Source organism: Pelophylax lessonae (assembly GCF_965119305.1).
Source record: "Pelophylax lessonae genome assembly, chromosome: 4".
Taxonomy (NCBI): Eukaryota; Metazoa; Chordata; class Amphibia; order Anura; family Ranidae; genus Pelophylax; species Pelophylax lessonae.
The window spans coordinates 638,910,293-638,931,509 of NC_138771.1; the positions used below are offsets into that span (position 1 = coordinate 638,910,293).

At 42.9% G+C, this 21,217-nt stretch overlaps 1 protein-coding gene across 3 annotated transcripts in view; it reads right to left on the reverse strand.

The window, feature by feature from the left end:
* The window catches only part of TM4SF5 (transmembrane 4 L six family member 5), a 258,377-nt gene that overhangs the window by 215,300 nt on the left and 21,860 nt on the right, over positions 1–21,217 (reverse strand). For all 3 annotated transcript variants that reach the window (XR_014225147.1, XR_014225148.1, XM_082254163.1), the window contains exons 3-4: positions 19,747–19,901; positions 5,232–5,418 (exon numbers count right to left, since the gene is read on the reverse strand). Coding sequence is in view for 1 of the 3 variants with exons in the window: in XM_082254163.1 (XP_082110289.1) it covers positions 5,232–5,418; positions 19,747–19,901 (342 nt within the window). In the remaining 2 variants the exon portion in view is untranslated. The remainder of the gene's footprint in view (positions 1–5,231; positions 5,419–19,746; positions 19,902–21,217) is intronic.

Below are 21,217 nucleotides of genomic sequence, written 5' to 3' on the forward strand. Positions count from 1 at the left end.
ATGGGCCGAACACCCCCTTGTTCAGTTCGCACCGGAACATCTCGAACATGGAAATGTTCTAGCGAACATGCAAACTCTATTAAAGTCTATGGGACATGAACATGAAAAATCAAAAGTACTCATTTTAAAGGCTTATATGCAAGTTATTGCCATAAACAGTGTATGGGGACCCGGGTACTGCCCTGGGGGACATGTATCAATGCAAACAATCTTTTTTAAAACAATTGTTTTTACAGGAGCAGTGATTTACTGATTTTAATAATGCTTAAAGTGAAACAATAAAAATGAAAAATTCCTTTTAATATTGTACCTGGGGGGTCCCCTTAATGTGCCTGTAAAGTAATGCATTTGTACGATGTATGGATCTTGCTGCAGCAATACTGACATTTCTAAAGGAAAAAATGTAATTTAAACTTGCTCGGCTGTCGGCTCCCAGCAATACAGATAAAAAAATGAAAATTTTTTTTTAAAAAAAATGGCGTTGGGGGGACAAGTCACGTGACGTCAGAAGGGGGCGGTAACACCAGGTGATGTAACCGGTTGTCCCTGCCCCTTGCCTATAAAAGAGCTGTCACAGTTCAAGAGCTTCATTCAGCGGGAGGCCTCTGAAGAGGCGGAAGCGTCTGATTTTTTTTTCTATTTTTCGGGTGTGGGGAACATCATGATTGATGATGGATTTACATCTGGGGACACTATATTTTTATTTTTTAACCACTTGCCTTCTGTGCACTTAAACACCCTTCCCATCCAGGCCAATTTTCAGCTTTCAGCGCTGTCACACTTTGAATGACAATTGCGCGGTCATGCTACACTGTACCCATATGAAATTTTTATCATTTTTTTCACACAAATAGAGCTTTCTTTTGGTGGTATTTAATCATCTCTGGGTTTTTTATTTTTTACAAAAAAAAGGAATAAAGACAGAAAATTTTGAAAAAAAAAAAAAAGTTTTTCTTATTTTCTGCGAGTAAATTTTGAAAATAAATTTTTCTCCTTCACTGATGTGCGCTGATGAGGCGGCACTGATGGGCACTGATAGGCTGCACTGATGGGCACTGATGAGGTGGCACTTATGGGCACTGATGAGGTGGCACTTATGGGCACTGATGAGGTGGCACTTATGGGCACTGATGAGGAGGTACTAATATGCCGCACTGATGAGCACTGATAGGCGGCATTGATAGGCGGCACTGATAGGCGGCACTGATAGGCAGCACTGATGAGCACTGATAGGCGGCACTGCTGGGCACTGATAGGTGGCACTGCTGGGCACTGAGAGGCGGCACTGATGGGCGGCACTGATGGGCACTGATAGGCGGCACTGATGGGCACTGGCGATGGCACTGATGGACACTGACGGGTGGCACTGCTGAGCACTGATGGGCGCCACTGATGAGCACTGATGGGCAGCACCATCAGTGCCCACACTCAGTGCCCATAGTGCTGCCAGTCAGTGCTCATCAGTGCCTAGATGAGCAGGCACTGATGGGCACTGACTGGCAGCACTATGGGCACTGATTGTGGGCATTGATGGGGGGCACGGAGGCGGGCACTGTGGGCACTGATGAGGGGGCAATGTGTGTATGTTTTTTTACCTTTAGTAATCAGGGCACTGGTGATCAGTGCCCTGATTACACTGCTGTGTGTCCCCGGCGGCTGACGGCTCCCCCTCCTTCCTCACACTGCAGGCTCTGTGTGAGGAAGGAGCGCCGACGATGAGAGATGATCTCATATGTTTACATATGAGATCATCTCTCATTGGACGGCTTGATCACGTGGTGAATGGCCGCTGTGATTGGCCATTCACCACGATCTGTGATCGGCTGTGTCCAAGGGACACGGCCGACACGGATTCTCCCCGATGCGCGTTCACGGGAGCGCGCGGGGAGAGTCTTTCTGGGAGGCCGTTTAAAAACGGCCTCCCGAAAATTCAAGTCCGCGCTGCAGCCGTATATAGGCTGTAGCGCGGATGTGAGGAAGTTAATAAAGGACTTGTCAAAAGCTGGCTTTTGTGTTTATGTTTTTGTAGACTTTTTGGGTGAATGGGTAGGGGTGCGATGTACCCGATACCCATTCACATGGGAAGGGGGGGATCTGGGGGCCCTCTTGTTAAAGGGGGCTTCCAGATTTCGATAATCCCCCCACCCGCAGACCCCCACAACCACAGCCCAGGGTTGTCGGGAAGAGGCCCTTGTCCCCATCAACATGGGGATAAGGTGCTTTGGGGGGGCAACCCAAAGTACCCTCCCCATGTTGAGGGCAAGCGGCCTGGTTCAGGAGGGGGGGGGGCAAGTGGACTGGTTCAGGAGGGGGGTGCTTGCTCGTCCCCCCTATCCTGGGCTGCCAGGCTGCATGCTCAGATAAGTGTCGGGTATGGATTTTTGAGGGACCCCCCATCGTTTTTTTTTTTTTCATTTTTTTATCTGCATTGCCGGGAGCCGACAATACGAGCAAGTTTAAATTACATTTTTTTCCTTTAGAAATGTCAGTATTGCTGCAGCAGGCTACATGGCTACATACAGTACATCATACAGATATACCACGTTACAGGAACATTAAGGGGACCCCCCGGCACAATATTTAAAGGAATTTTTCATTTCTATTGTTTCACTTTAAGCATTATTAAAATCACTGCTCCTGCAAAAACGATTGTTTTAAAAAAAAAAAAATTTGCATTGATACATGTCCCCCAGGGCAGTACCTGGGTCCCCATACACTTTTTCTGACAATAACTTTCACATAAGCCTTTAAAATGAGCACTTCTGATTCTTCATGTTCGTGTCCCATAGACTTTAACCACTTGCCGTCTGCTCACTAGAGCTCTACTGCGGCAAAGTGGTTCGTTATCGTCTGGCGACGTAGACCTACGTCGCCAGACACTCCCCTTTCTCGTTGGCGCGTGCGCGCCGCCGGAGGTTCGCTCCCGCTGTACTCAGTCACAGTGGGAGTCGGGCCAGGGGAGGAGCAGCGGCGATCGTCGCTGCTCTTCCCCCGATCGTCAGGGAATCGAGTGTGGAGATCCGCCCGCTTGTGTAAACAGAGCGGGCATAGGCGTGCGCACAGGGTGTGCTGGGTGTGCCCAGGCACACCCTAATAACCCTTGTGCCCTGCGGTCCTTCCTTGCAGGTTCCGCCATGGCCGCCGGCCCACCGCTGAGTCTGCTCTGCCCCTGGGCTAGCTCACTGCTCGGCTTGGCTCCGCTCCAAACTGAATCCAAGCCAGCGCCGCCCAGTGTGGAGTGGAGGGGGAGACAGGCGTGCGGTGCGGAGAGGGACTGTCTGGGGGAGGGACTGCCTGTGCAGCGGCCGCCCAGCGCAGCCAGCGCGGGAGAGAACGACCAAGACGTTGCGGCGAGGAGGACCAGACAGTCAGCAATGCTGCATCAGCATTCAGCAAGGAGGGGGAGAGACCGGAGAGGCCAGAGAGGGAGCCTGAAGTGTGGTGACGTCACGTGACGGTCTGTGGTGCTGGCAGCAGGAAAACATTGCCTGGGGAGTCGGACAGGTGAAAGGAAAGGTAAGTAGTAGTAGTGCCAGTGTGTAAAACGGTGTGAAAACAGAAATGCTTTATTTAAGAATTTTACAATTTCACTATCATTTTGTTGAGAGGGCAAGAACCAGGGAAGGCAAAATATAGGCAGGTTACATTTTATGGTCCCAACTTGCTATGGTACAAAATGCAGTGACACCCTTCCCCCCATCAATAGGCTCCTGTAAAAAAAAAAAAGAACAAGAACCCAGCTGTAAGCAGCCTTGTTTCGGGTCCCGCTGCATCCTTCAACTGACCAGAAATAATTCCTCAGCACCAGCCACCTGTCGGGGCAGATTTTCTACACCATGGATGCAGGGCAGTGTTCCCAAGGTTTTTCTGTGGGTTAGCTGCACTTTGCCATAGACTTCTATTATGTCCCATGTTTTAATGCCCTTTTTGAAAGCGCACCAAAAAACTGCCCTTTCAGTTTTTGTTTTCAGAAAGTGCACCAAAACTGCGGGATTTAATAGAAGTCTATAGCAAAGTGCAACAAACCCACACGAAAACTGCAGGTACACTGCACTGGATCCATGTAAACCATATGGCATCAGTGTGAATGCACCCTACTGCGGGGAGGGAAGACCAAAAGCAAATTTTATGGGTACAGAAAGGCTTTTGTTTTATTTAACCACGTCCTCTAGGCCCCTCCCACTGAAAACAGAAAATGATCACACCCACCATTCACCGCGGCTTTGGGGTGCACACCCTAATGCAATGGGCTGCGCACACCTATGAGAGCGGGCGGATCTCCTAAGTGACAGATTGCAGGGTTCAGCATAGCTGAACATGCAATCTGCCCCTGTGTCACATAGTCCCCTCCCCCCACACACGTCAGTAAGCACCAGGCATACATTAACCCCTCCCTCTCCAATAAAATTAACCCCTTCCCTGCCAGTGTCATTTTTACAGTAACAGTGCATATATATAGCACTGATTACTGCAGTAATGTCACTGGTACCCCCAAAAGTGTCAAAAATGTCAGTCAAGGGTCCGATCTGTCCGCCGCAATGTCGCAGTCCCACAAAAAAAAACGCAGATCGCCGCCATTACTTGTTAAAAAAAAAACACCAAAAATGACAGAAATCTTTCCCTTAGTTAGTAAACGCAATAACTTTTGCGCAAACCAATCAAAATACGCTTATTGTGATTTTTTTTTACCAAACATAGGTAGCAGAAAACAAATTGGCCAAAAATTTCAAAAAAATTTTGATTTTGACATTTTTTTGGGGGGGGAATTTCATATAAAAAAATGTAAAAAATATTGTTATTTTTTCAAAATTTACGCTCTTTTTTTGTTTATAGCGCAAAAATTAAAAATCGCACAGGTAATCAAATACCACCAAAAGAAAGCTCTGTTTGTGGGAAAAAAAGAACGTAAATTTCGTTTGGGTACGGCGTCGCACGATCGCGCAATTGTCAGTTTAAGTCGCACAGTGCCGAATTGCAAAAAGTGGCTTGGACGTAAGACAGCAAAATCCTCCGGTGGTAAAGTGGTTAATAGAGTTCGCATGTTCGCTAGAACTTTTTTTCCCAACTCGGCGAATACGCGAACACCCGATGTTCGACTCGAACATCCAGCCCATCCCTAGTAGCCAAATATTTTAGGCCATACAGTATGTTCTAATAATGTGGGGGTTATCAACAGATATCCATTTTGGTGTACCATATGGACAGAACTGAGCCCGGCTTGGTATACTCACATTTCCTTTCTTCCGGCAGTCCCCACACATGATCCCAAAGAGACCATTGATAATCTGAATGGCACAGAGGATAAATTCCAAGACTCCCAACCCCAGCAGCATTGAGAAGAGGACGATGTGCCAGAGGACGATGTTCGGGGGCTGGACGCAGAGGTCCCACGTGGACTTGTTAAAGAGATAATTGTCTCTAGGAAGAAAATAGAAAGCAGAAAGGGTTACTCACATGCCTGTCCTATGGAAGTATCAGTCAGAAGCAAATATATGAAATGTATAAAAAAAGCCCCCCACCTGAATATATATATAAAAATTATAAACAAAATTACACCATATTGTGCCATTCCACTACATTTCATACATCTTTGCACATGATGTATTTCCAAAGATAATTATAATTTGGTAAAAAAAAAAAAAATTACACAATCATTGGCAGAGGAGAAGATACACAGCCACCAGCGTCTCCCACTTTTCCATTACGGCTTGCATGGATAACTGTACACTGCTTGTTAAAGGTGCATGGATGCACTGAAATTTGTGAGTTTACATCGATTCTTCTTTTATTGAAATAATAGGTTTTATTTTTTTTTTTTTTGTATACAAACTTTTATTGAAAGGAAACAGAGGATGGTGGTACAAAGAGAATTGGTACAATAATATGACAAAAATTGGTATCACATAGAGTAAACAGAGATATAACAATCTTAAGTCATTTCAATTTAACTCTATTCAAAATGGGAATTTGACATCAAAATAACAACAAGGATATCGAGAATATAATTCCTGGATATAGGTACAGAGCAGAAAGAGATACCAATAAAACTAAGCGTTAGGCCGGAGACACGGTGTCAAATAAAAGGGTTTTAAATAGTTAGTCACCTATACAGTAATTAGAAAAAAAAATATCTGAGTGTGTAATCCATGGGTCCCATTTATTAGTGTGAAATTTAATAGAGTTGTAAATAGTATGAAAAATTTTTTCCATAATATAGATCGAGTTTATTCTTGTTTTAAGTTGTGAAACCGGAAAAGAGTTTGATTTCCAATGTATAGCAATCAGCCATTGTATCGCAACTGAGATAGTGTGAATTAATCTAGTGTGAGGTATGGATAAATTAATAATTGGTGAAAAAAGTAAGCAATTAGATAGAGTGAGGGTGATGTTCGTATCAGCGATTTTTGAAGAAAAAATTTCCAACTGGCGCCAGATGAAAGAAATTTTATCACAATACCAAAATATGTGGGTAAGGGAGCCAGGAGAGGAGCAGCCTCTGAAACAATTCGAGGTAGCGGAAGGGAAAATAGCGTGTAATTCAAGAGGTGTTAAATACCATCTCGTAAGCAATTTGATTGGTGTTTCTCTAATAGTGAGGGATCTTGTACATTTCCTGAGATTGTCAATATTCACACACCAATCTTCTATGGATAGAGTAAGCGAACATTCACTCTCCCATTTGAGCATATATGTGAGCTTGTTTGGAGGATTGGTATCAATTAAGTTATTATAAATTAAAGAAATAAGGCCTTTGCCTCTAGGGTCTTTGAGGCATATATTTTCATAAAAGGTAGGGGAATCTAGGTTGGAAAGTGGATAATATTTATGAAAAAAATGTCGAATTTGTAGAAAGTTGCAATGCTCCGAATTCGGAAGATTGTATTTTGAATGTAGGGAAGAGAAATCAACAAAACTCGAATCTGTGATGAATTTAGATAAGGTCATTAGGTTTCTACTAATCCAAGGAGAGAGGATACTCGTATTATAGAGACCTAATGGAAATTTTGGGTCACCAAGGAATGTGGCATTAATAGGAGTTGTAGAGGACAAATGGAATTTAGAAACATATGTTCTCCAGAGAGATAGTGACTGAGAGACGATTAAATTTAAAGATTTGAGCTTTGGTAATGGAATATTTTTAGACCATAGAATACCAGAGATATGATAAGGGAGAATAGACTGTTTTTCAAATTGTATCCATGGAACTCTGGAGTTTGGGGTATGCCATTGGGCCATCTGAGAAAATCGAGATGATAAATAGTATAGCCAAAAGTCAGGTAATCCCAAACCACCCTTGTGTTGTGAAGTAAATAAAACAGTTTTAGAAAATCGGGGACGAGAATTTGACCATATGAACTTATTAATTTCTTTTTGGAACTTTGTAATGAAGTATTTGTTTATCCTAATGGGAATAGATCTGAATAAGTAAAGGACCTTTGGCAGGACAGTCATTTTGACCGCAGTGACTCTGCCCAAGAAGGAAATGCGAAAGACCTTCCACATTTTGAGGGTCCTTCTGATTTTTAAAAAGAGAGGTGTGAAATTTTTTGCAAAAAGGGAGTTAATGTCTGGGGTGAGTTGGACCCCTAAATAAGAGATAGCTGAAATGGACCACTTAAAATTAAAGGATTGTTGAAGAGCGCTAAGTTGTGAAGTGGGGATATTAAGTGGCATACCGATAGATTTCGAGACATTGACTGTAAGGCCTGAGAATGAGGAGAATATTTGTAAAGTCTTAAATAGGTTTGGTAGAGATGTTATAGGTTGGGATATAAAAAGAAGCATGTCATCAGCATACATACTAAGTTTATATTGTTTATTAGAGGAATTATATCCTTTAATATCAGGGTGGGACAGAATGGCTATGGCAAGAGGTTCAATGGCTAAGGCGAATAGTAATGGGGAAAGGGGACAACCTTGTCTGGTGCCTCTACCGAGTTGAAAAAATTGAGAATTGCAACCTGGAATACGAACTCTAGTTTGAGGATTTCTATATAACGCTTGGAAAGCGTGTAAACATTCTCCATGTATCCCATATTTGGGGAGGATGTTATTCAGGTAGTCCCAGGAGACACTGTCAAATGCTTTATTTATGTCTAAACTTAGGAGAAGAAGGGGTTCAGATTTAATGTTCGCTTCTTGGATGATGTTAGTGGCGAGGCGTATATTATCGGTGATCTGACGGCCTGGGATGAAGCCTGATTGGAAAGGGGATATTAGTGGGGCAATAATCGAGGAGAGTCTATTCGCTAAAAGTCTAGAGAAGATCTTAAGGTCATTATTAATAACGGAAATCGGTCTGTAGTTTTGTGGGAGGGTGTGGTCTTTGTCTGGTTTAGGGATAAGGGACATATTTGCCAATAACATTTCTTCGGGAAAGGAGCCTCCTTTGAGGATGTCATTATAAAGTTCAGATAATTTGGGTGAAAGTAGATGGGAGAATTGCTTATAGTAAAATGAGGTGAATCCGTCCGGGCCAGGGGCCGAGCCCCTTTTAAGGGATTTAATAATCTGTGAGATTTCGTCAGGGGTGCAAGGGGCATTTAGTATGTCCGTTTGAGAGGGCGATAAGGAGGGAAGCTGTAGGTTATCTAACCACGAGGGGTCTGTGGGGGCAGCGGCAGATGAAGATTTTGAGAGAAGATTCATATAGAAATCTTGAAAGATTGAAATGACATCCTTAGGATTCGTGACAATTTGGTTCGATCTGTTTTTAAGTTTATAAATATGTGGTGGTTTGATAGATTCGTTCAGTTTGCGGGCAAACATAGTGGAATACGAATTGCCAGAGAGGAAGAACTTTGCTTTGGACCACCTAAGGGCTTTCTCTGCTCTAAAAGAAAGGAGGGCATCCAATTCCTTACGTTTGTTTGAGATTAGTTCCAAGGTTTGTGGGTCATGTGAGTTCATGTGTGATTTGTAAATGTGGTGGAGGTCTTTTGTGAGTGTGAGTATTTTCTGCAACCTAAGTTTGTTTTGAGTAGAAGCCAATTGAATCAATTTACCTCGGAGAACCGCTTTATGTGCTACCCATAGCGTCTCAGCATTCATTTCGAAATAATAGGTTTTAAAGGTATAAGCACTATTAGGTTTTAAAGGTATAAGCACTATTGGAGATTTCTTTTTTGCATATAACACGGTGATACTTGCTGCTGGAGTGTCATGGTTTGGATGGAGTGATTTTCCTGATTCCCGGTATAAGGGCTTATTTAAATCGTGTTTTGAGCCACGGACCACTGGATTAATAAGACCTGGAAGGGTCAACCCTGAGAAGGAGCCCCTATAGATGAGTCTGTTATAATCGTCTTTAACCACTTGCCGACTGCATAACGCCGATCTACGTCGGCAGTCAGCCCCTCACAGGCAAAGTGACGTAGGTCTACGTCGCTAGCCTGTGAGGGTCTAGGGAGCGAGCGCGCGCCCCCAGAGGCGCGCTTCCGCTCCCGCGTGGTCACGGACCCCCCCGCGCGTGTGACCGTCGGACCCGATGTCCGCCGGTCACTCTGCGATCGGCGGGGGAGAGGGAGAAAGTCAGGCGGCTTGTGTAAACAAGCCACCTGTCATTCTCCCCTGTGTATGAAGGATGATCATACGGTTCTACTATGTAGAACCGTTGATCACTCTTCATACATCTGAAGCCACAGCCAATCACAGTAGAAAGCACGCCCCTAGGGACACACATAGCCCCTCCCTTTCAAAAAAAGTTAACCCCTTCACTGCCAGTGTATTTTTACAGTAACAGTGCATATATATAGCACTGATTACTGTAGTAATGTCACTGGTAACCCCAAAAGTGTCAAAAATGTCAGTCAAGGGTCCGATCTGTCCGCCGCAATGTCGCAGTACAGCAAAAAAAATCGCAGATCGCCGCCATTAAGCGTTAAAAAAAAAAACAACAAAAATGACAAAAATCTTTCCCTTTGTTAGTAAACGCGATAACTTTTGCGCAAACCAATCAAAATACACTTTTTGCGATTTTTTTTACCAAACATATGTAGCATAAAACAAATTGGCCGAAAATGTTAGAAAATTTAGATTTTTACATTTTTTGGGGGGGGAATTTCAAAAAAAAAAAAATGTGAAAAATATTGCTATTTTTGCAAAATTTACGCTCTTTTTTTGTTTATAGCGCGTGATCAAAAAATCGCACAGGTGATCAAATACCACCAAAAGAAAGCTCTGTTTGTGGGAAAAAAAGGACGCCAAATTCGTTTAGATACAGCATCACACGACCGCGCAATTGTCCGTTAAAGTCACGCAGTGCCGAATCGCAAAATACCCCCTGGTCAGGAAGGGGGTAAAATCTTCCGGGGCTTAAGTGGTTAAGGTGAGCGCCCACTCACAAGGGGGTGCACAGTGATTTTAGGATCCGTGACACTCTGGTCACTCACTATCTTGGGGAGCACCTGCCACCTACAGGTGGTTCTGAGCACTGCAAGGAATTGTCATTCGCACTGATTCACAAGGACCAATTATATATCAATATTTTTCACCTATTTATTTGGCACTTTATTATTGGATTAATTCATGTTGTACTTTATTAGGACCCGTTTAGCACTGTGGTTTGCATATTGATGTACACTGCACAATATTTGCACTACGCACTTATATGAGGATTTTAATAGATTTATTGAGAGTATATTAGGTTTTATTATATTATTTATGATACTAAATTATTCACCGGTCACTTTGTACATTTTATATTGATCATTATTTATATATACCAGACATTTTTTATTGATGAGGATTATTAGGGATTCATCCAATTGAACTTGTATATGCACCAGTTTATTTATTGAAGATATTTATCTTATATAATAGATTTTTATTCTGCGCAACACAGTTTTATATTTTAGATTATTTACATTTTTTATGAGAAGTGAAGTGTTTGCGGCATTTTAAAAATCTGGTATTGAGAGGTAGCTCGCAGGAACTCTTTGTCTTTTTAGTAAACCCTCTCTTATAACTTGTACCTATAGATAAGTCTTTAACCACTTTACCACCGGAGCATTTTGCTGTCTTACGTCTGGGCCACTTTTTGCAATTCGGCGCTGTGCGTCTTTAACTGAAAATTGCGCGGTCATGCGACGCTGTACCCAAACGAAATTTACGTCCTTTTTTTCCCACAAACAGAGCTTTCTTTTGGTGGTGTTTGATCACCTGTGCGATTTTTACTTTTTGCACAATAAACAAAAAAATAGCGTTTATTTTGAAAAAATAAATAACAATATTTTTAACATTTTTTTATTTGAAATTCCCCCCAAAAAAGATGCAAAAAACAATTTTTTTTTAAATTTTTGGCCAATTTGTTTTCTGCTACCTATGTTTGGTAAAAAAAATCGCAATAAGCATATTTTGATTGGTTTGCGCAAAAGTTATTGCGTTTACTAACTAAGGGAAAGATTTCTGTCATTTTTGGTGTTTTTTTTAACGATTAATGGTGGCGATCTGCGTTTTTTTTTGCGGGACTGCGACATTGCGGCGGACAGATCGGACCCTTGATTGACATTTTTGAATCTTTTGGGGGTACCAGTGACATGACTGCAGTAATCAGTGCTATATATATGCACTGTTACTGTAAAAATGACACTGGCAGGGAAAGGGTTAATTTTATTGGAGAGGGAGGGGTTAATGTATGCCTGGTGCTTCCTAACGTGTGGGGGGGGAGGTGACTGAGTGAGCCAGGGACAGATCGGATGTTCAGCTATGCTGAACACTCTGATCTGTCACTCCCTGTCACTTAGGAGATCCGCCCGCTCTGTTTACACAGGCGGGCGGATCTCCAAACTGGATTCCCTGACGATCGGGGAAGAGCAGCGGCGATCGCCGCCGCTCCTCCCCTGGCCCGACTCCCGCTGTGAATGAAAACAGCGGGAGCGCGCCTCCGGCGGCGCGCGAGCGCCACCTACAGGGGAGGAGTCTAGCGACGTAGGTCTACGTCGCTAGACGATAACGAGCCACTGTGCCGCAGTATCAGCACAGTGGCTAGAGGTAAAGCGGTTAATAAGGCTTACCTATAGGTACTGTAAATATCTCCTAAACTTGCACCGTTTGGGGGATATTTACATTTTGTGCAGCCAATGATGTAACATGTCGGCGCATGTGCTCTGAAGAAACGGCCGCCCGTGCCGTTCCTTCAGAAGCCCTGTGCTGTGACCGGCGGCTCCCACGCGCATGCGCGGGAGCGACGTCACGCGACTCCCGGACAGTAGCATAGCCTGGAGTCCGCAGACCAGGAAGAAAGACGGCAGAAGATGGATGTGGCTTCCAGTGGGCATGACGAGGGCTTCGTTTGGATGTAAGTGTCACATAAAACTCTGGTCCGACCGCATCTGGAGTATTCTGTCCAGTTCTGGTTGCCGGTCCTCAGAAGGGATGTGTTGGAGCTGGAGAGAGTCCAGAGAAGGGCAACTAAACTTATTAGGGGATTGGAGGACCTTAATTATGAAGAGCGTTTAGAAGCGCTTGATTTATTCTCCCTGGAGAAGAGACGCCTGAGAGGGGACATGATAGCAATTTATAAATATCTCAATGGTGATCTCAGCATAAAAAAACGATTCAGTGGCAAGGAATGCATGAGGACACAAGGCCATACAATGCGATTAGAGGAGAAGCGTTTTAACCTCAGGCTACGCAGGGGGCTCTTTACAGTAAGGGCTACAAGACTGTGGAATTCTCTACCACAAACGGTAGCAACTGTGGGGATTATGGCTATGTTTAAAAGACTCTTGGACGTACATCTCAAGGATCAAAACATTCAGGGGTATGGGAAATGAATACGGCCAAACACACCTACACAGGTTGAACTGGATGGACTATTGTCTTTATTCAACCTCAACTACTATGTAACTATGAAATGTGCTAGTATGCGATGCATACTAGCACATTATGCTTTTTCTTTTCAGAGAAGAAAAAAACTAAGAAAAAAAAAGGAAGAATTTACTTCCTCTTTAATGGACAGCACACTGGCTACCCATATGATTAATACATTATAGATACTTTTTACACATTCAGTATTTAAAAATGTAACAACTTTAGCATATATTACTACGTTAAAACAAAAAAAGCAAAAAAAGATAAAATAAAGAATTGTAAAGAATCAACCAATGAACCTACTAAGGGTCTGGGACACTAACCCCTACACTCTTATACTTCAATACAGATCATAGGGGTCAATTCACTGAGAATTCTGTGTTGCTGCCTAGTTTTATATTGTAGAAACTAAAGAAAACTTGACTATATTTTTTTTATAATTGTTTTAAGCATTTTTATTTATTTTTTAATGTTCCTATCCAAGTTTAACTTGTTGTAATGGTGTCTATAACCAAAAGGATTACAGTGGCTACTTCAAGAGGTCAATTCTAGCTGGAGTAATTGTCATGGTTGACATAATCCACTGTTGCACTTTTGTAAACGTTTACTTAAAAAAAAAATGTTTTTTTTTTTCTTTTTGATAAAAAAATAAAAATAAAATAAAAAATAATTGTGTATTTTTGATGTATAATGCCACATTTTTTGTGTGTCCACTGCTGGTGGAATAGTGTCAACTTTCTGTGGTTCCTCTGTGGGTGGAATTAGGCCCCTCTCTGAGGGTAGTGTTGCACCCCTTTCTATGGGTGGAATTAGGCCCCTTTCTATGGGTGGAATTAGACACCTTTCTGTGGGTGGAATTAGACACCTTTCTGTGGGTGGAATTAGGCCCCTTTCTGTGGGTGGAATTAGACACCTTTCTGTGGGTGGAATTAGGCCCCTTTCTGTGGGTGGAATTAGACACCTTTCTGTGGGTGGAATTAGACACCTTCCTGTGGGTGGAATTAGACACCTTTCTATGGGTGGAATTAGACACCTTCCTGTGGGTGGAATTAGGCCCCTTTCTGTGGGTGGAATTAGACACCTTTCTGTGGGTGGAATTAGGCCCCTTTCTGTGGGTGGAATTAGACACCTTTCTGTGGGTGGAATTAGGCCCCTTTCTGTGGGTGGAATTAGACACCTTTCTGTGGGTGGAATTAGGCCCCTTTCTGTGGGTGGAATTAGACACCTTTCTGTGGGTGGAATTAGGCCCCTTTCTGTGGGTGGAATTAGACCCCTTTCTGTGGGTGGAATTAGACCCCTTTCTGTGGGTGGAATTAGACCCCTTTCTGTGGGTGGAATTAGACCCCTTTCTGTGGGTGGAATTAGACCCCTTTCTGTGGGTGGAATTAGACCCCTTTCTATGGGTGGAATTAGACCCCTTTCTGAGGGTAGTGTTGCACCCCTTTCCATGGGAGGAATTAGGCCCCTTTCTATGGGTGGAATTAGACACCTTTCTGTGGGTGGAATTAGACACCTTTCTGTGGGTGGAATTAGGCCCCTTTCTGTGGGTGGAATTAGGCCCCTTTCTGTGGGTGGAATTAGACACCTTTCTGTGGGTGGAATTAGGCCCCTTTCTGTGGGTGGAATTAGACACCTTTCTGTGGGTGGAATTAGGCCCCTTTCTGTGGGTGGAATTAGACCCCTTTCTGTGGGTGGAATTAGACCCCTTTCTGTGGGTGGAATTAGACCCCTTTCTATGGGTGGAATTAGACCCCTTTCTGAGGGTAGTGTTGCACCCCTTTCCATGGGAGGAATTAGGCCCCTTTCTATGGGTGGAATTAGACACCTTTCTGTGGGTGGAATTAGACCCCTGTCTGTGGGTGGAATTAGGCCCCTTTCTGTGGGTGGAATTAGGCCCCTTCCTGTGGGTGGAATTAGACCCCTTTCTGTGGGTGGAATTAGGCCCCTTTCTGTGGGTGGAATTAGGCCCCTTTCAGTGGGTCTTCTAAGGGTTCATTTAGGCTCTCGGTGGGTGGAATGCCCCTTTCTGATGATTTGAATGGGCCCCTCTTTTTGGTACCGCACTGGTTACGGCCACCAAAAGGGTGGTGTTAAATATTGCACCTTTTTTTAGTTCCTGTTTCATTTGTGAATTGGAATTAACAGATTACCGCACAATTTTTTGCGATAGTTACCGACATATTTTTTTTTTCGTTATTTACCGCAAGATCGTTATTTTTTTTATATTTAATGATATAGACTTTATTTACCACATGCTATAATTAATGCAAATGAGTAACATGATACCCCTACCGCATGCGTTAAAGCTTAGTGAATTGACCCCAATGTCCTTATGGATGTAAAGAATTTAACTGATTTATCCACCACACTTTCCTTTGTTTTAAAATCCTTTCTCCTGTGCACAAAGCAAGGTCCATAATGATATGGATGAGCGATTTTGGGGTGGAGGAACTTGACTGGCCTACACCTCACCTAAACCTGATAGAACACCTTTGGGATGAATTAGAGCAGAGACTGCGAGCCAGATCTTCTCGTCCAACATCAGTGTCTGACCTCACAAATGCGCTTCGGGAAGAATGGTCAAACATTCCCATAGACACACTCCTAAACCTTGTGGACAGCCTTCCTAGAAGAGTTGATGCTGTTATAGCTGCAAAGGGTGGGCCGACTCACTATTGAACCCTATGGACTAAGACTGATATAACCTGCAAAGGCTTTTAAAACGTTGCCTATGGAGATTTTAAAATACCGTAGTTTGTCGCCATTATGCGAGCGTGCGCAATCTTAAAGCATGACATGTTTGGTATCTGTTTACTTGGTGTAACCTCACCTTTTATATTTTACCAAAAAATTGGGTATTTTTTGTGTTTGTGAGCAATAAAATCCATTAAAGAGAAAGAAAAATTGATATATGAGAAAAACAGGAAGATACTTATGCATCATGCCAAACCATTATGGAGGCGTGTAATTGGCCTCACATTTTTTCTGCAGCAGGACAATGACCCCAAACATACAACCAATGTCATTAAGAATTATCTTCAGTGTAAAGAAGAACAAGGAGTATTGGTTTGGCCCCCACAGAGCCCTGATCTCAACATCATAGAGTCTGGGATTACATGAATCTGTGGTTAGTTCTCTAAGCTGTTTGGAGCAACCTACCTGCTGAGCTCCTTCAAAAACTGTGTGCATGTCTACCTAGAAGAATTGATGCTGGTTTGAAGGCAAACTGTGGTGACACTTCATATTGATATTATTTGGATTTCTCCTCGGTTCTTTTACTTTCCATTTAGTTAATTGATAAAATAAACTATTAAAACGTCTATTTCTGAAAGCATTCCCAATATGCAGCATTCTTTCACACCTGCCTAAAACTTGTGCACAGTAATGTATATGTATAGTATAGTATATTGAATATTAATGTTTTGTATTCTGCTTTCTAGCCTGCAAGTGGCAGTCTGTGCTCTCTTTTCACATGTTCCCTGTTTATTCTTAGCTGCTTTGTTGGAAAAATCCTGATGTTTAAACAGCTCAAGAGTGCAAGGAAAAATTTATACATGCGACTGAAGTGACTATTTCCCCATCCCTGCCTGTTTTGCTTGGAAGGTTCCATCCAAAATTTCAACCAGAGAGAGAGAGTCTGAAGGCAAACAGATTTTGCTACATTTTCTCTTTAGAAAGCCCAAACTTGTCTGTGATCACTGTGTCAAGAATGTGCCCTGCAATATATATTTTCTGATTTGTAAAAATGAAACATGTATGTGAATATTGCAAAAGCAGCAATAAACGTCAATTAAAAATGTGGAAATTGAATGGAGAGTAGAATTCTGTCTATAAAATTCTTGCACTTTCCCCTGGGAATATAAAAATGTGCAAATAAGCCCAGGTCTGGTGGGAAGAAAAGGAAATACGGGAAGGGAAGGGGAAAAAGGAAAGAGAAAGGGAATGGAGGGGGGGGGGGGGATTGCCAGGAAGTCCTGAAAATGGGGATTAACATGTGCCCAAACATGTCAAACAAGGTCAGTTAAAAGAAATGTATCCATATTCAAAATACAAAGGGATAAAAATGAACAATTAATATATCACAAAAAATGCATGTGTTGCATCACATGATCTGGTAGGTGGATCATATGATCTGGTTGGTGGATCGACGCGTTTCGCTCAAAACCGCTGAGCTTCTTCAGGATCCATTGTACATGCGTACAGAAAAACCCTTAGCATAACTTATTCAGCCAACATCTTAGGAGGATACTGAAACCTTGGATTTTATAATGAGAGTGGCTGTATGAAGATATATAAGGAGAAGAAGGAGGAATATACCTCCACAAAAATATGGAGAGATCAATCTATTTATTGTCAAGCAAAGGATTTGATATAAAAGGAAAAGACCACCCAGACAGGGGCTCCTAATCCAAACTATACCAAACAGTCAGATCCAACATACAAAAGTACCCAAATATGAGACCAGCAACCATAGGATACAGTGACCTGGCGATCGTCTCAAGGGAACGTATAATGCTCACTTAAAAATTTAATAATTAAAAAAAAAAAATTGATTGCTATTCCAATGAAGTATTTCTTGACATATCTACATTTCTGACAATCTCCTAAGGTTCTCATGAGTCTACTTTGCAAATACTTAAAAACGGCTCACACCATTAAACCTTTTGCACAAATCATATACTTGTAAAGAAGAGTCTGAATACATATGACCTCTGCTTTACCTAAAGAGGTTGTAAACCCCGGAAAAAAAAAAACTGTAAGACAAAGGCATAATGAGCTAGTATGCATCGCATACTAGCTCGTTACGTAATACTTTCCTTAGAACGAAGCCCTCCAGCGGCACCCGCTCACAATGAGACGGCTGACATCTTCCTCTGTGTTTCTTTTCCGGGTTCTTCCGGTGGCTGTGAGTGGCCGGAGCCGCGATGACGTCATCCCCGCACTTGCGCGCGGGAGCCGCTTTTTACAGCATGGGCTCTGAAGGTTCGGCACAGAAAGCCAGACCTTCAGAGCGCATACGACATGACATCAACGACTGCATGCACTCTGAATATCTCCTAAACTGTGCAAGTTTCGGAGATATTCATAGTACCTACAGGTAAGCCTTATTATACGCTTACCTGTAGGTATAAGTGGTGTAACATAGTTTATAACTAGGGATCGACCGATTATCAGCAAAGCCGATACATGGGGGGCCGATATGCACTTTCCCTGATATATCAGAATCGGCCCCTGAGGTTACCGATATTGCCGATATTTCGGAAAGTGCTTGTACCGGAGTGATGCCTGCAGCTAGAGGCATCACCCCGGTACCGGCGTCCATAGCCAATGGTCGGCTGTCTTGTAATAACAGCCGATGCAGCTGAGAAGCCGCTCGGCTGTCATTACAAGGAGCGGGAGGGGACGTGCCCCCCACCTCCCACAGCCTTCTGTGACTCGCCCGGGTCTCCCGTCCCACCGGGAGACCCGGGCAACCAGCCTCTACGGCATCCGAAGACCCGAACAAAGCCGCATTAGACTCTGATCGGGTCTCCATGTAAAAACCCGGAAGTGATGTCACTTCCGGGTACTCGGCGCCAGATTAAAAAAAAAATGACAGCATTCAAAACCGCCAAACTTGGCGTTTTGAATGCTTTTAAGTGCAGAGAAGGGGTTTGGGGTCTTTTAATACCCCAGATCCCTCCACAATAGTACCTGTGAAGTGATAACAAAAACAAACAAAAAAATGTTTTAAATGTACAAAAACATCGGCCGATACCAATATTCAATGGCCGAAATATTGGTATCGGCAACCAAAAACCGATATCGATCGATCACTGTTTACAACCACTTAAACTCTGCACTGCAGCTATAAAAAAAAAAATTCCACAAGGTCTGCTGGGAAACCAACACTTTTATAAGAGTCAACATCTATGGGCTCCTGCAGTGCTCACTGTCACTGGTTCCTCTTGATGACCTCTGCTTATTACATGATAACACACTGATGTGGGGTCGTCAGAAGGAACTAGAGCTGCACGATTCCGCATAAAACGAGAATCACAATTTTTTTGCCTAAAATAAAGACCACGATTCTCTCACTATGCTCGGCATAACATCATCTTTCACATTATACAAAAAAAATTGGGCTAACTTTACTGTTTAGTTTTTTTTTTTAAATAACTGAAGTGTATTTTTTTCCAAAAAATTAGGTTTGAAAGACCGCTGGGAAAATACGGTGTGACATAAAATATTGCAACGACCGCCATTTTATTCTCTAGGGTCTCTGCTAAAAAGTATATAAAATGTTTGGGGGTTCTAAGTAATTTTCTAGCAAAAAATACTGATTTTAACTTGTAAGCAACAAGTGTCTGAAAAAAGCTTAGTCTTTAAGTGGTTAAACTGACCTCATTTACAGGCCGAAGTTCATCCCTTTGATCTGAAAGAACCTAATGATACAATGTTTCTCCTTATCTCTCAGCACTGAGCAATGTTGTGATAAGCTTTGCCGGCTGTTTTTTTTTTCTTTTTTCTTTGACAGCTGTGAGCTGTGAGCAGAGAACGTCTCTGCACTGAAAACTGACCTCATTTACAGACCGAAGTTCATCCCTTTCATCTGAAAGAACCTAATGATACAATGTTTCTCCTTATCTCTCAGCGCTGAGCAATGTTGTGATAAACTTTGCCGGCTGTTTTTTTCTTTTTTCTTTGACAGCTGTGAGCTGTGAGCAGAGAATATCTCTGCACCGAATAGTGGAAATGCCGGATTAAGATCATGGGGGGGGGGGTTGAATTCGAGAACTAAATTTATTATCGATCAATCGTGCAGCTCTAGGAGGAACCAGTGAGAGTTTGGAGGACCCAGGAGATCTATACTTCCTGAAATGTTGGGTTCTCGGCAGACCTGGGAGGATAATTTCTTAGGATCAGAGAGGATTGAGGGCTATGTGTTCTTACTCCATCTCCTTAAAATGGTAACCCCATTCTGCTGCTTTGCCGGTCTGATTGTTGAAGTTACATAATGGTCCATCATTCAGAGCTGTCGCAGAAACCGCCAGGCAGTAGAAGCTCCCCAGACCTCCAAAGATTGAAGAGATTAGGGACCGCAACATCTGAAATGGGAAAGAAAATACAGATGAAAAATTAGAATATCAGAATATTAATGCAATGTGTCTTGTGCATGTCAAGATTAGGTTACCATTATCAAGAATAAATTAAAATATAACAACATAGTATTTCAAAGTTTACTTGAAAGTAAAGTTTTTACATCTTGTACATCCAAAATGGTAAAGAGATATGAGTCATAGCTATTTTGGGAAAGACCAGCTTTATATATATGTATACAGGTACAAAAAGGGGAGGGAAAGAGAATTCTTACCCCACCTAATATGGGCTTTGAAATGGTCATAACAAGTGCTTTAAGTGGGCCGGTATGCACTGGTACTCAGTACCGCCACTTCCAAATATGGCTCTTGAGCATACCGCCACCTCTCTGTGCGCCTTAGCATACCAGTATGCTCATTTTGGACATCTGCACCCTCAATTGCCCCCTCCAAGAATATTTCCCACTCCAGAGCCAGACCAGTCACCACCAGTGAGTCCCCCTGCTCCGGAGTCCCAGCCAAGGCCAGGGGGGGTGCTCTGTGGGGACCCTGATGTGGGGTGGGGGGGGGGGCGACAAAATTTATAGGCTATAATAGAGTACCGGCACCTCTTTTGGGCCACTTAAAGCACTGGTCATAACCAAACACAATGGCAGTACAACAACCTAGTTAAAAATTTACAAAAATATATTTGTTCAACATCAAAATTTGTATACATAATATAACTATAAATCGGGCCAGAAAATAGAGGTATGGCCCAAATATATATATTATACAGACAGAGACATCAACAGTGTATGCTGGAACCAAATACAAAATATGCCAACATGTTTCGCGGTGTAGATGTTCCACTTCTTCGGGGCTTTTGCTGTCCGCACATGTTTCACAGATGCCACAAATACTGACAGAAGCCACTCCTCAGTAAATGGCACATAATAGCCCACCTGGAGTTTGCCAAAAGGCACCTGAAGGACTCTCAGACCATAAGAAACAAAATTCTCTGGTCTGATGAAACAAAGATCAAACTCTTTGACCTGAATGGCAAGCGATATGTCTGGAGGAAACCAGGTACCACCGATCACTTGGCTGATACCATCCCTACAGTGAAGCATGGTGGTGGCAGCATTATGCTGTAAGGATGTTTTTCAGCAGCAGGAACTGGGAGACTAGTCAGGATGGAGCGAAAGATGAATGCAGCAATATACAGAGACACCCTTGATGAAAACCTGCTCCAGAGAACTTTGTACCTCAGACTGGGGGGAAGGTTCGTCTTCCAACAGGACAACGACCCTAAGCACACAGCCAAGATAACAAAGGAGTGGCTA